This window comes from Bubalus bubalis, chromosome 14, assembly GCF_019923935.1.
Source record: "Bubalus bubalis isolate 160015118507 breed Murrah chromosome 14, NDDB_SH_1, whole genome shotgun sequence".
Classification (NCBI taxonomy): domain Eukaryota; kingdom Metazoa; phylum Chordata; class Mammalia; order Artiodactyla; family Bovidae; genus Bubalus; species Bubalus bubalis.
Window position 1 is genome coordinate 18,057,911 of NC_059170.1, and position 13,305 is coordinate 18,071,215.

Consider the following 13,305-nt stretch of genomic DNA (forward strand, 5'->3'; position numbering starts at 1 on the left):
GGGCCAGTCCTGTCTCCCACACGTTGGCTGGCAGGGCAAAGGGTGGAGTGAACAGACAGACAGAGGACAGGCAAACAGTGGACAGGAGATGGCTGGCTGAGTGTAACTACATTCACCGGGACAACCCATCACTGGAGCGGGGACACGCGCCCACAGCTGCACGGCCCGCACCACGTTCGGGCGACCTCGAGGAAGGCAGGGCTTATGGGTGGAATTTGGTTTGGCCACTTGGGGCCGACCCCCCAAAAGAGACAAACCACCGTGACCCAGGAGACCCAGTGGGCCTCCGCCAGATGTAATTACACGCAGGCAGGTGCGCGGTGCAGGCCGAGGACAGAGTGCGAAAGGGGCCCCTACTTGTATTCCTATAGATGACAGTTTCCTTTTGGGGACGGCCTCGGGGTGGGATTCAGAGCTGGTCAGCGTCCCTTGTTCGCTCTTCAGAGCTGCATGTTTTGGGGGTGGCTCAGGGGCCTCAGGGGCTGGGGTAACGCTGCCCCGTGTCACGCTGGGCGGGCGGGTACTGCTGTCCAGGCTGTCCGAGGAGTTGCTCAGGCCAGACTGGCTTGTCACTTCGCTCTTGTGGTCCTGGCTGTCCAGGTAGGTGTCCTGGGCAGACTCGGTGCTGCTCTGGACTGTGACAGAGATGAACGGCTTTGACGTGGTGCGTGGAGGGACTGGTGGTGGGGTCTTCTTATACGCCACTAGGCATGATGAACCTGCAGATGGGTGAGAGGAAGGCAGGGGAGGGGTGAAGCCGCCAGCCCTCTGGAGTCCCTTTCAGGGCTGAGGCCCCACCTGACCCGACCCTAGCTCTGGCCTCAGTGAGGATTTCTGGAGGAGAATGGGGGTCAGACACAGCCATGACCAAGACAGACAGACCTGAGCCCTGCCCATCCTCATGCTGAGCCAAGGTCAAGTCTAGTGGGGGATGCCCACAGGGAACACCACCACCCTCCCCCTCTTAGTCCCACACAAAGGGATTATCCAGCTGGGGCACCCACGGTGACAGCAGAGGTGTGGTCAGGACAGTTCAAGAATGGTTAACCTCACCTGTCCTCAAGCGCAGAGACCTGCCACTCCCCTTCTCGGTCTTTCCCTCCTGCTCTACCTTCCCTCCAACCTGCTCCGCTGCCAGAGGCCCCCAGCTTGTCTGGTCAGAGACCAGCGCACCCTTCAGGGCTCAGTTATCCTTCCCCACAGGGTGCCATTCCCACCCCACCACCCCCACCTCATTATGTGAAAACCCCACACACCAGTCTGCCTCCCCCAAGACTCCATCGCACCCAGTCAGGCTCTCTGTTTCCAGCAAGATTCAGGGAACTAAGACCTGCCCTGGGTGGGAAGTAGGGTCTCAGAGTCCCGTTCCAATCTTGGCCCAGGGCTGGCTCCACTTTCGGTCTGAAACAGGAGACGCTGGTCAACTAGCAGAAGCTACTTCCTCTGAGGGGTGGGGTCACATCCAGTGGCTTTTCTCGGCATCTTAACTCCAACTGTCCGTTCCCCAGTGAGGACGGAAACAGCCTCTACCAAGGTGAGGCCTACAGGGAGCAGGAGCCAGAGGAGGGGCTTTAAGCCTGGCCTTCAAGGGGCTGCCAATCAAGGTGATGGTGACAGCCCAGTGGGAACCCTCGAAACGAGGCTCAGAGCCACCAGGGCTGTGGACAAGGCACAGGAGAACCCATTCATCTGCCCTGTGAGACATCACTGCGCAGACACCAGAATGGCCAAAATGAGAAACGGCGACACCACCAAATGCTGCTGAGGATGTGGGAAAATGGAATCACTCGTATATGGCTGGTGGGAGTGTAAGATGATACAACCACCTGGAAAACGATCTGGCAGTTTCTTTTAAAATCAAACATGCAAATATCATACAACCCAATAACCACACTCTTGGGCATCTAGCCCACAGAAATGATAACACGTTCACAAAAAACTTAGCCGTGCATGTTCAAGGCAACTGTATGTGATATAGGCCTAAACTGGAAACAACCCGGAAGTCCTCCAACGGGTGAGCGGCTGCGGTGCACTCAGACCGTGGGAGACCACTCAGCAACCGAGAGAAAGGAACCACCGATGTAAGCAACCACTTGGATGAATCTCAAGTGAATCATGCCTCGTGAAAAAGCTATCTCAAAAGTTACAGAGCACGTGATTCTATTTATAAAACATTACTGAAATGACCTAATTACAGAGATGGGAACAGATGTGTGGAGACTAGGGGGAGAAAGTGAGGAAGAGGCTGGAGCGACTTGGTTATAAAAGGGTGACAGGGAAGACCCCAGTACGTGCGCACTGGTGGGAGCTGTGTATCTTGGCCGTGCCGATGGACACAGGCACTTGCACTTGTGATGAAAGCAGTGGATTAAACGCACCACAGGTGATACAAGTGAAGACAGCGGAATCGGAGTAAGACCGCCGGGCTGTATCTGTGTCAGTATTCCGGCTATGACAGCAGACTACAGGTCTGCAAGATTTTATCCCTGAAGGAAACCGGGTAATGGGTACCAGGATCCTTCTGTATTATTTCCTGCAAGTGTATGCAAATTACCACTGCCTAAAAAGAAAAAGCCGACTTACTGGAAAAGACCCTGATGCTGGGAGGGATTGGGGGCAAGAGGAGAAGGGGATGACAGAGGATGAGATGGCTGGATGGCATCACCGACTCGATGGACATGAGTTTGAGCAAACTCCAGGAGATGGTGAAGGACAGGGAAGCCTGGTGTGCTGCAGTCCATGTGGGTATAAAGAGTCAGACACGACTGAATGAGCAAACAACAACAAAAATAAAAAATGTAATTTAGACAGTCCACCTGTTCACCTGACAGACACGTGTACTAGGCCAGGCCCATAGTGGGGACTAGGAAAGCCAGGGGCCCTCCTCAGCAGAGCAACAGCTGAGTGCTTCAACAACAACAGAGGCTACCACAGAAAAGCCCCGGAGCCAGGAGCCACGTCTCGTGCCCGCACCAAGTGACTCAGTGCTCGGGGAGCTTTCAGTCCCTTCTCTGTTCAAAATTCCCCAGGCCTGCTCGGGGAGCCCCTCAGACACACACACCTGCTACATCACTGAGGTCAGACAGCCCAGGGCCAGCGCAGCTCTGACTGCTTTCTTGTTCTGAGGGAGATAGGCCTAGGGGTGAGCCAAAAGTTTACCACTCCCCAGCCCCTGGTGGGAGACTGGACTGGTTCTCTGACAAGGCCCGGGGCAGTCTCCCTTAAGGGCTGACACAGAGAGCAGCCTGTTGAAGCCCATGACCAGCAGAGCCCGGACTCACCAGGGATTTCATGCTTCATTTGTTTGGTTGGCCTGAAAGTCCCAAGAAAGCTTCAGTGGAGTTTTCTTCCCCAGATCAGGAGAAGGAAACCTCAATCTGCTCAAAATGCTTAAAGGGGGACACCTCCCTAAGAACATCTCCCTAAAGGGGGTGGCAGTGAGCATGAGGACCCAGAATTGGGCTCTAAGCCTAGCTGAGGCCCTGTGATCACAGTCGAGGTCCTTGACCCCCACCTGTGTTGTCGGCTGACACTGGCCTGAAGGAGTCAATCTGTGCGGGGACACACCCCACCCAGGACACTATGGGACCATCCACAGTCGAGGGCCTGTACAGAGGGCTGACCCTCCAGTCTCTGTCAGGGTGTGTAGGCTGGAGTCCTGCTGATGTACTCACTCATTAGAGAGAGAGAGAAAGTGGACTAGGGAGGCCAGGCCAGATAGCCAGATGTGGTAAAAAAGTGAACTTAGCTTGGATTCTCTGTGTCTCCAGGGGCACAGGTGACAGTCGGACAAGTGGTGTGACTAATGAGTGGATTTTGAGCCTCGGGGCCTCTGTGGGTGGGAGGCAGCACTCACTGTGAGCACTGTACCCCCCCCACCCCCACCCAGGGCAGGAGGATGGGGCCTGACTCTACGGAACAGCCCTCATTTCACAGGCATGAAATGCCGAGAAATACAGGCCGACACCTCTGCAGCCCCTTCCAGCATCCAGATGCAGCCAGCCTGTGTTCTCAACTCCTGCACTTCCTCCCACCTCAGGGCTTTTACACATGCTGTCCCTTCTGCCTGGAAGGCTTCTCTCAGCTCCTCACATTTCAGGGGTCACTTCCTCCCAGAGGCCTCCCCTGACTGCTCCCTAATCTCGCGTCTCTCAGGATCTCCATCAGAGCACCTGCCACATTTGTCATCGCTCATCTCAGCATTTACTCGCCAGTGGTTACAGGCCTGACGTGGATGGGGGACTCTGTCTGTCTTGGCACAGCAGGTCGTATCCCAGGCTCACGGTGACGTCTCAAGCACAGAAAGCTCTCAATAAGTATTTGCTGAATAAGAAAAAGAACCTCACCACTACAAAAAAGCCCTCGGGTGCCAAAAATCAGGATTTAGCCATAGTGAAGACTTCTGGCACTTTAGAACCTGAGGTTCTAGTCCCATCCCAACTTTGGAACCCATTCTTCTTGGTCCCACTTTCCCATGCCGACAGCCTCACCTCCCGCCCTCCCACCCCCTCAGCATGCCCCTTCGAGCTTCAGAGAGCCCTCCCACCCTTTCCCAAACATGCCACACTCTTCATGCACCGAAGCCCTCTTGCACATGCATCATCTCAGGCAAAACCCCTCCGCACATCCTCCATGTTTCCTGCCCTCCGGCCCAGCCCTCCACCCCCAGCCCTTTCTGGCCCAGGCAGAGTCTGACCCTTTCCTCTGGAGCACTCAGGCCCATGGTCAAGTCTCCAACTGAGTGTGTGTCCCATGCGTGTGGGCAGCTGGGCCCCAGTCCAGAGGGTGCACAACCATCATTTGCCAATGAACTTTAGAGGAAGCAAATGCCCCGAGCCCCAAGATGTTGGCGCCGGCCAGGATGTGACTGCGGCCCTCCCTGCCCTGTGTGGAGACGTTCTGAGCGCCACACTTGACACCGGCGTGGTGAGTGGGGCCAACTCTGAGTCCATTCACTCTGGAAAGCTTTCAGACCTGCCCTGGGAAGCGTGGGGATCGCTCCAGGATGACTGGCTCCTCCAGCTGGTTCTTGTGTGTGTTTTTAAAGATTCTGAGAGAAGTGTCTGCTGAGCCCTAGCACTGTCTGCGCACTGCACTGCTGAGCCCTGGGGGCCGCGTGCCTCCCTGCCCTCTCCTCGGCCTGGCCGGTCCCACACGCCCAGGATCAGACAGAAGCCGGCTGTGCGAGGCCGCCTGCCCCCCCGCCCCAGGCATCCAGCCCAGTCTCCCCACCCCACTGCGCACAAGCCCTTGCTTCTTCTGAGAAGGGGCCCCCTTTGTCTCATTACTGCCTTCTGCACCAAGGTTTTACCCAGCAAACTCTCAGCTTGGAATAAATTTTCTTCTGCACGTTGTTTGTCTTTTTTAAAGTCAAGATACAGAAGATGGCCAATCAGAGTTCAGGTGCTCAGAGGAGTGGCTGTGGTTCCCTAGCAACCTCAGGATGCTAGCCCCCCTGCAAGTGCTTTGGAGGCCCAGCCAGGCCCTCAGGTCTGCTGGTGCCCAGGAGCCGAGCAGGAAGCAGCCTCAACTGTGTGGGAGCCACGGCCACAGGCTCTGCAGAAGAGCCAGTGGACCCACCCGAGACCCTGTGCAAACGGAGCTGACCTCAAATCCAGACCTCTAAACTCCCTTGCTGGCTCTGCCAGGCTCCAGGGAGGGCTTGTTGGAGGAAGGGCTGACTGAGAACCTATAAGATCCCTCTTTGTCTCATGCAATGGGTCAACACGCAGCTAAACTGGGCGGCTCACTTGCTATGGTAAAAACAGAAGTCAAGGCTCCCCACCCACTCGGCCTCCAATTCCTCTTTCTTCCCTGTCTCCCTCCCCAAAGCAGAGGATGCTGGGAGAAAATCCCAGGAACAGACTGGCCTCTGAGATCCACTTTCCTGTTGACGGCCCGCATGCCCCCTGCTCTTCCCTCCCTGTGCCAGCCTGGAACCACCTCCCTCACTGCTCCTTAGAAGAACATCAAGCTTTAATTTCAAACACCAGCAAGAGGGACTGGCGGCACTTCTCCCCCCAACATCTTCCTGGGGACCGAGTGCACACAGCCAGGTGCTTCCTAACTGCCTCCCCATCCTTCCCTTCTCTCTTGATCGAGAGCCAGCCCCTGCAGACGCCCCACACTGCTGCTCCCTGGCCCCAGGGCCTCCTTCTTACCTTTCCCGTCCCTCTTTCATGCTGATCAATGGGCCACTTAAGGATCCAATCACACCCCTGCTTTGAAACTTTTCAGTGGTGCCACCAGCCACCCAGTGGAATTGGAACAAATCCTTCAGTTGTGTGTGTGTGTGTGGGGGGGGGCGTGGGAGGGGGCCTCAAGGCCTCCAGAACCTACACTGGCCTCCCACCCCTAAGTCCACAGGAGCCAAGAGGTTACCAAGGTGACACTCTGGGGAAGACAAAGCCACAAAGCTCAGGGAATCCCAGCCCTGTCCAGAGGGGACGCGCTCAGGACACACTCCTGTTGGTGTCGGTTCCAACACTAACCGCAGACCTCACTGAGCGAGTGCTCCATCTACACCCAGCCCTCATTATTAACAAGTCTGTAACGCAAGTTTGCCTACATGCTAAGACTCATCTGCAACCTTTAAATCAACACTCAGGCTTTTGTGGCCCCTGGCAGAGCCTGACAGTTCGAATCGCCCCACACACAGGTTCCCAGCTGACATTGAACAGGGCGACACTGTCTTTCTGTTTCAGCTCATACTGTAAACAAGCCTCCTTTTCCTGGTCTCCTTAACACTGCGCTTCCACATTTTTGTGTGTTGTCGCTGGTGGTGATTTCTCAGTTTGAAATGGCCCGAAGTATAGTGCCGAAGTGCCGTCCAGTGCTGTTAAGTGCAGGAAGGCTGTGATGTGCCTTATGGAGAAACCGTCTGTGTCAGACAAGCTTCGTTCAGGTGTGAGTTACGGTGTTACTGGCCAAATTCCACGTTGACACATCAACAATATATTAAATAGGTGTCTTTAACACAGTGTCACCCCACTCCAGTACTCTTGCCTGGAAAATCCCATGGACGGAGGAGCCTGGTGGGCTGCAATCCATGGGGTCGCTAAGAGTCAGACATGACTTCACTTTCACTTTTCACTTTCATGCACTGGAGAAGGAAATGGCAACCCACTCCAGTGTTCTTGCTTGGAGAATCCCAGGGATGGGGGAGCCTGGTGGTCTACCATCTATGGGGTCGCACAGAGTTGGACACGACTGAAGCGACTTAGCACTAACAGCGGACTTTATTTTTTTGGGCTCCAAAATCACTGCAGATGGTGACTGCAGCCATGAATTTAAAAGACACTTACTCCTTGGAAGAAAAGTTATGACCAACCTAGATAGCATATTGAAAAGCAGAGACATTACTCTGCCAACAAAGGTCCGTCTAGTCAAGGCTATGGTTTTTCCGGTGGTCATGTATGGATGTGAGTTGGAGAATTGATGCTTTTGAACTGTGGTGTTGGAGAAGACTCTTGAGAGTCCCTTGGACTGCAAAGAGATCCAGCCAGTCCATCCAGCCAGATCCAGATCAGTCCAGCTGATCTGGAGATCAGCCCTGGGATTTCTTTGGAAGGAATGATGCTAAAGCTGAAACTCCAGTACTTTGGCCACCTCGTGCGAAGAATTGACTCACTGGAAAAGACTCTGATGCTGGGAGGGATTGGGGGCAGGAGGAGAAGGGGACGACAGAGGATGAGATGGCTGGATGGCATCACTGACTCGATGGACGTGAGTCTGAGTGAACTCCGTGAGTTGGTGATGGACAGGCAGGCCTGGCGTGCTGCGATTCATGGGGTCGCAAAGAGTCGGACACGACTGAGCGACTGAACTGAACAGAAGCCTCGGTGTTTTCCGTTGGCAGCTGGTGGACATGCAAGGACTCTGCATTTCCCATTGGAACAATAGTTCAGGATCGCTAATTCAGTGTCTGTGAGACATTATGTGTGTAAGCACTGTGAATAATGAGCATGAACTGGACTTTGGCCAAACGAATTCTCAGAACAGGTATGCAAGGTAGGTCTGTCGTTGCCCCATTTTCCAGGTGGGGCTCAGAGAAGTGGGGAGGCTCGGTCGAGCTCACCTTGCAGCCTGGTGGTATTGGGGCCAGGGCTTGAACCCAGGCTGCCTGAAGTCTGACCACTCCCCCATGCCCCGGCTACTGCACCAACTCCATGAGGGTCACATGGAGGCAACAGCCTTGAGCATGTCAACTGCTTCACCCAGAAAGTGGGGTGTGACACCCCAAGTGCTCTGAGTGGGATCCAAAGAGCTGGCAGATATGGAGATGCCTTGTAATCCTGGGGTGGCCCCTGCAACTCCAGTCACCATGGTTTCTGGATGAAGGAGAGACTGATCACCTTCTGGGGACAGCTGGAAGACATTAAGGTTGACTGGGTCTGGCAGGACTGACCAGAGTCACTGAAGGGAAGGAAAGGCAGGGTTTTTAGGTGGAGGGGTACTCTGAGCAGAGGAGCAGGGCAGAAGAGCTCAAGGTGTGGGCAGACAGATTCGAGCAGGGCCTGGCTTGGCGAAGTGGTAATTCAGCTGGTGAAGGGGAGCCAGGGGGCCCAAGAGAGGGGTGCCTCCTCTCAGACAGGGTCCTTGGTTTCCTGTGGCTGCCCAGACAATGGGAACAGTGTGACCTTCTTGCCCAGAGAATCCCTCACAGTCCCTCTAAATGGGCCTACAGTCGGAGGATTCCACAGCACGCAGACATGACTGCAGCTGGAAGCACGTTATCGCCTCCTATCTCCACGGCCTGGCACACGAGGCAGCCCTGTGTCAGGCGCCAAAGCCATCTCAAGTCCAGAGTGTCCAGATGAACCTGCACCTCCCTCCCTCAAATCGGCCTTGTTCTCCTGGAGAGGGGACCCCCTGCACTCAGCTACATACTCCAGGAGCCTGGGGAGTCCCACCCCCTCTTCCCCGGCCTCCCCCACAAAAGCACATGTCACAGAGCCGGGCTTCTCTCCATGCCATCAGCCAGGTCCAGGCTTCCACTTCCTACCCTCCTGCCGCCCTGCTTTGTCAGTGGCCCAACTCACCCAGAACCACTCTCCAGACAGTAACCCGAGGAGTTACTTAAAAGTACAAACTAGATTACTGCCTCCCTCTTCTAAAGTTCTGCAGAGGCTCCCCATTCCATAACGTTGCCTACTTCGGCCTGCAACGGGCACTGCCCCTTCTTCACGCTCAGCTCCTGCACGTCCCCCTTGCTCCTTCCGTTCCAGTCACGCTGCTGTTCTGCAAACACTGCAAGTGCGTGCTCACCTCAGGGCCTCTGAACCTGCTGCTCCCTGTCTGTGATGCTCCCACCCCCATCTCTGCACACCTACTCCTTAACCTGCTCTCATCACTGCTGCCCACTCAGGTCTAGGCTCAGGGGTCATATCCTTGATGGATCCTCCCTGACCACCCTGTCTACAGCGGCTATTCTTGTTCTGAGGACCTCGTTGGTTTTATCAGGCACTCATCAACCTACTGGTTCACTAGTCTTCTGTCCTTCTCCCCGAACAGATACACATCCTGGGTATCTAACATAGCTTCCTGAGAGTGTGTGTGTGTGTTAGTCACTCAGTCGTGTCTGACTCTTTGTGACCCCATGGACTATAGCCTGCCAGGCTCCTCTGTCCGTGGGATTCTCCAGGCAAGAATCCTGGAGTGGGTTGCCATTTCCTTCTCCAGGGGATCTTCCTGACCCAGGGATTGAACCCAGGGTCTCCCGCATTGCAGGCAGACACTTTACAGATTGACCCTGAATATTTTATAGAATTAAGATGCTTTCCCAGGACCAAGCCCAACACAGGGCTGGGCTCAGTAAATATTTATTGAATGATTGAACAAACCCGTTTGACAGCTGGATAGACTGAGGCTCAGGGAAGAATGATTTACTCCTGACTTGGAGCTGTAATCTAATGCCCAGGGCAAACACTCTGAAAAACTCCCTGTGAATTGGTACAGACACTATGGATAATAATATGGTGGTCTCCTAAAAAACTAAAAATAAGAGCCACCGTATGACCCTGCAATACCACTCCCGGGCATACATGCCCTGAAAGGATGCACGCCCCTCCGAGTTCGCCGGAGCACTGTCTGCGACAGCCATGGCACTGAAGCAACCTGCACGTCCACCGACAGAGGGCACGACGACGTGGCGCGTACATACAATGGGGTATCACACAGCTATTAACAAGAACGAAATAATGTCATTTGCAGCAACGTAGACAGACCTAGAGATTCTCACAGCGAGTGAAGTGAGTCATTCAGACAAAGGAGAGATATTGCATGATATCCCTTACAGGCAGAATCTAAAAAGAAAATGATAAAAATGAACTTATTTACAAAACAGAAACAGACTCAGACGTAGAGAATGAACTCAGGGCTGCCAAGGGGTAGGGACAGAGGGAAGGGATAGTTAGGGAGCCTGGGATGGACATGTACACACTGCTATATTTAAAATAGATAACCAACAAGGACCTACTGTATAGCACATGGAACTTTGCTCTTGTTATGTGGCAGCCTGGATGGGAGGGGAGTTTGGGGGAGAAGGGATACATATGCATGTATGGCAGAGTCCCTTCACTGTTCACCTGAAACTATTGAAACATTGTTAATCAATACAATATAAATTGTATTCCCAATACAATATCCCAATATAAATTGTACTCCCAAAAACTATATCCCAATAAAAAATAAAAAGTTTTAAAAAAATAAAAAACAAAGAGAAAAGATCCCTTTAGGTCAGCCTCCAACACACACACACACACACACACACACACACTATACGAGTGCAATCTGGTGGGAGGTAAAGCTTGGAGCAATTCTGTTTGAAGTTCAGCAATGGAGCTGTGCTTCAAGCAATGTCTTCCAGGCAAGGCCTATCTTATGTACAGATTTAAAAGGATCATGACCGAGTGAGTACTGGGCCAGATACTCCTTTATTCCAGACACAGGCCTGGGAGCGGAGATAATCATCACTGATGTTTTATAGATGCGAGAACAGGCTTTTAGCTTTCTAGAGTGGCTGTGGGGCTTCCCTGGTGACTCAGTGGTAAAGAATCTGCCTGCCAATGCAAGAGACTTGGGATCGATCCCTGGTCTGGGAAGATCCCACGTGCCTCGGAGCAACTTAGCCCGTGTGCTGCAACTACTACTCTGCCTGTATTCTAGAGCCTGGGAACCGCCACTACTGAGTCCGTGTGCTTCAGCTACAGAAGCCCAAGGGCCTAGAGGCTCTGCTCTGTAACAAGAGAAGCGCCCGTGAGGAGAAGCCCATGCACCGCAATGAAGAGCAGCCCCCACTCACCGCAACCAGAGAAAAGCCCTCGAAGCAGCCAAGACCCAACACAGCCGTAAATAAATAAAAATTATTAAAAAGGAAAAAAGAGTGGCTGTGTAGAAAAGTTTGCTCTGTGAGACCATGGTGAGCCGTATACTCTGCACAGGGTCTAATCCCTTAGTTTTCCCAGCTAAGTGGGTTGGCCTTGAATGGGCATCAGAAGTTTAAATGTCTATGGGACACCAGGCCTCTAATGCCTCTGGCCCCTGGCTGTCAGGTGGAGACATGGGTGAGTGAAGCCAGAAATATCTGGACTGAAAAATAAATAAATAAAACCTCAAGATTAACAAATGGAGTTAGTTAATCCAAAGTTTAAAAAAAAAAATTAAAAAACCACTGTGCTGGCACACGCCTGCCTGCTAACATGGCCCGTGGCACAGACCTCCCCGCTCCTTCCGGAACCCCAGCTCCTCTCCCTTACACCCCAGGAAGCCGGTCCCCAAGAACCTCCTGCAAAGGCAGGAGACCCTTGGGAACTCTGAAATGGAGGCAGCAGGAGGCCCCTCTGGCACTATGTCAGGTCTGCTGGGCGAAAGCAGAGAAACCCCTTCTGGTGGCAGGCCAGGTCTGGCTGCAGGCTCATGGCACCAGGGCACAGGGGACGGGAGAGCCCCACCAGGAACACAAATGGCTGCCCCCTCTTCAAGGCCCTGGAGCAGCTGCCTGGGAGGGACCTGCTTGGTTGCTGGGGCAACAGCCTTGGTGCCCTCCAGAGACAGCTGCTCCTTAGAAAGCCCTGCTCACTTCCCTGCTGGGCTCAAGGTCTGAGGTGGTTCTGTCCTGACACGTTCAGGCCGGAGGAGCTGGAGGATGGGGTTAGGCAATGCCCTCCAGATAGACCCACAGTTCAGGTCAGCTGGTTCTCTGAGGACAGCGAGCTGCCAGTCAGATGACTCACAAGCTCCAGGGCATCTCCCCAGACGGAGGGCTGGCTGTGAACTGGCCTAGCATGAAAAGATGTAACTGTATCAGATCATCAACTCCTCACCAGGCCTATCGTTCCCACTTCAAAGAGGAAGACAGTGAGGCTCAGAGAGTAGCGAACAGCCCCAGGTCAGGCGGCCAGGATCTGAGCTCTGGCTTTCTGATTCCAGAGCCGGCACTTGAAGCTGCTGCTTCACCACCCTGCCCAGGGCTGGAGGCAGGTGCCACTCAGCCAGGAATGCAAGATCTTGGCCAGGCCAGTTCCCCAGTCAGGACCCTAGTCTTGGTCCTCACACAGGGTCTGGCGATATCCTCTGAGTGGGTTAGCTGGCGGTGCCTCTGGCTCTGCTGCCCCTGGACAAGAGCCCCAGCATATGGACGAAAAAGGTGCCCTGCTCTGCCTGTGATCATGGCCACCCAGCGCCCTTCTCCCCTGGATGTGCAGTCCTGGACACTCTGACCCTTCACCAGAAAACACAAGAACCCCTGATAAGTTTCCCAGTCACTCAGGACTTTCCCAGCTTGGCTAAATCTCACTACAGCCTCAAAGCAGAGACCAGAGAGGTGAGGCCACTTGTCCCAGGTCACATAGCTGGTTGACAGGGTACTGTGACTGGAACGAGGATGTGAAACTCTCAAATTCCAGGGTCTGAGGAGATAGTAATTCCAGTGATTCTCAAGCCAGATTCCGGGGAACCCCAAGAGGGCCTGGGGAGGCTGGCTGACTCCCAGCCAGGGCCCTCGGAGGGGCTCCATTTTCCTTTTCCCCTCCATGTGGGAGAGAAATAGCATTTCCCCATGTGGTATTTTGAGCTCCACCAGACTAATTCAACCTCTTCATAGTACAAATGAGGAGACTGAGGGTCAGAAAGGCCAATGCACTCCCTGAAGAGCAGGTACCGGAGCAACGACTTCGCCTGGGGCTCTGAGTGTGGTGTTCCCCATGCCCCCCGCCCCCCACCCTGCCTCCCAGCCTGAAGACCACCGGCTCCAGACATTCAGGAAGGCACCCACCTGTGGCCGAGCCCCACTTCCTCCAGCCCCTA

General features: G+C 54.1%; 1 protein-coding gene across 13 annotated transcripts in view; it reads right to left on the reverse strand.

Moving 5' to 3' along the window:
- Nucleotides 1-13,305, reverse strand: part of DLGAP4 (DLG associated protein 4) — a 143,879-nt gene that overhangs the window by 34,198 nt on the left and 96,376 nt on the right. For 11 of the 13 annotated variants that reach the window (XM_025263509.3, XM_025263510.3, XM_025263508.3 and 8 more), the window contains one exon: nucleotides 358-719. In XM_025263509.3, coding sequence (XP_025119294.1) covers nucleotides 358-719 — 362 coding nt within the window. Of the gene's footprint in view, nucleotides 1-357; nucleotides 720-1,256; nucleotides 1,297-13,305 lie in introns of those variants that run through there. The other 2 variants (XM_025263514.3, XM_025263515.3) reach the window with 2 other exon arrangements.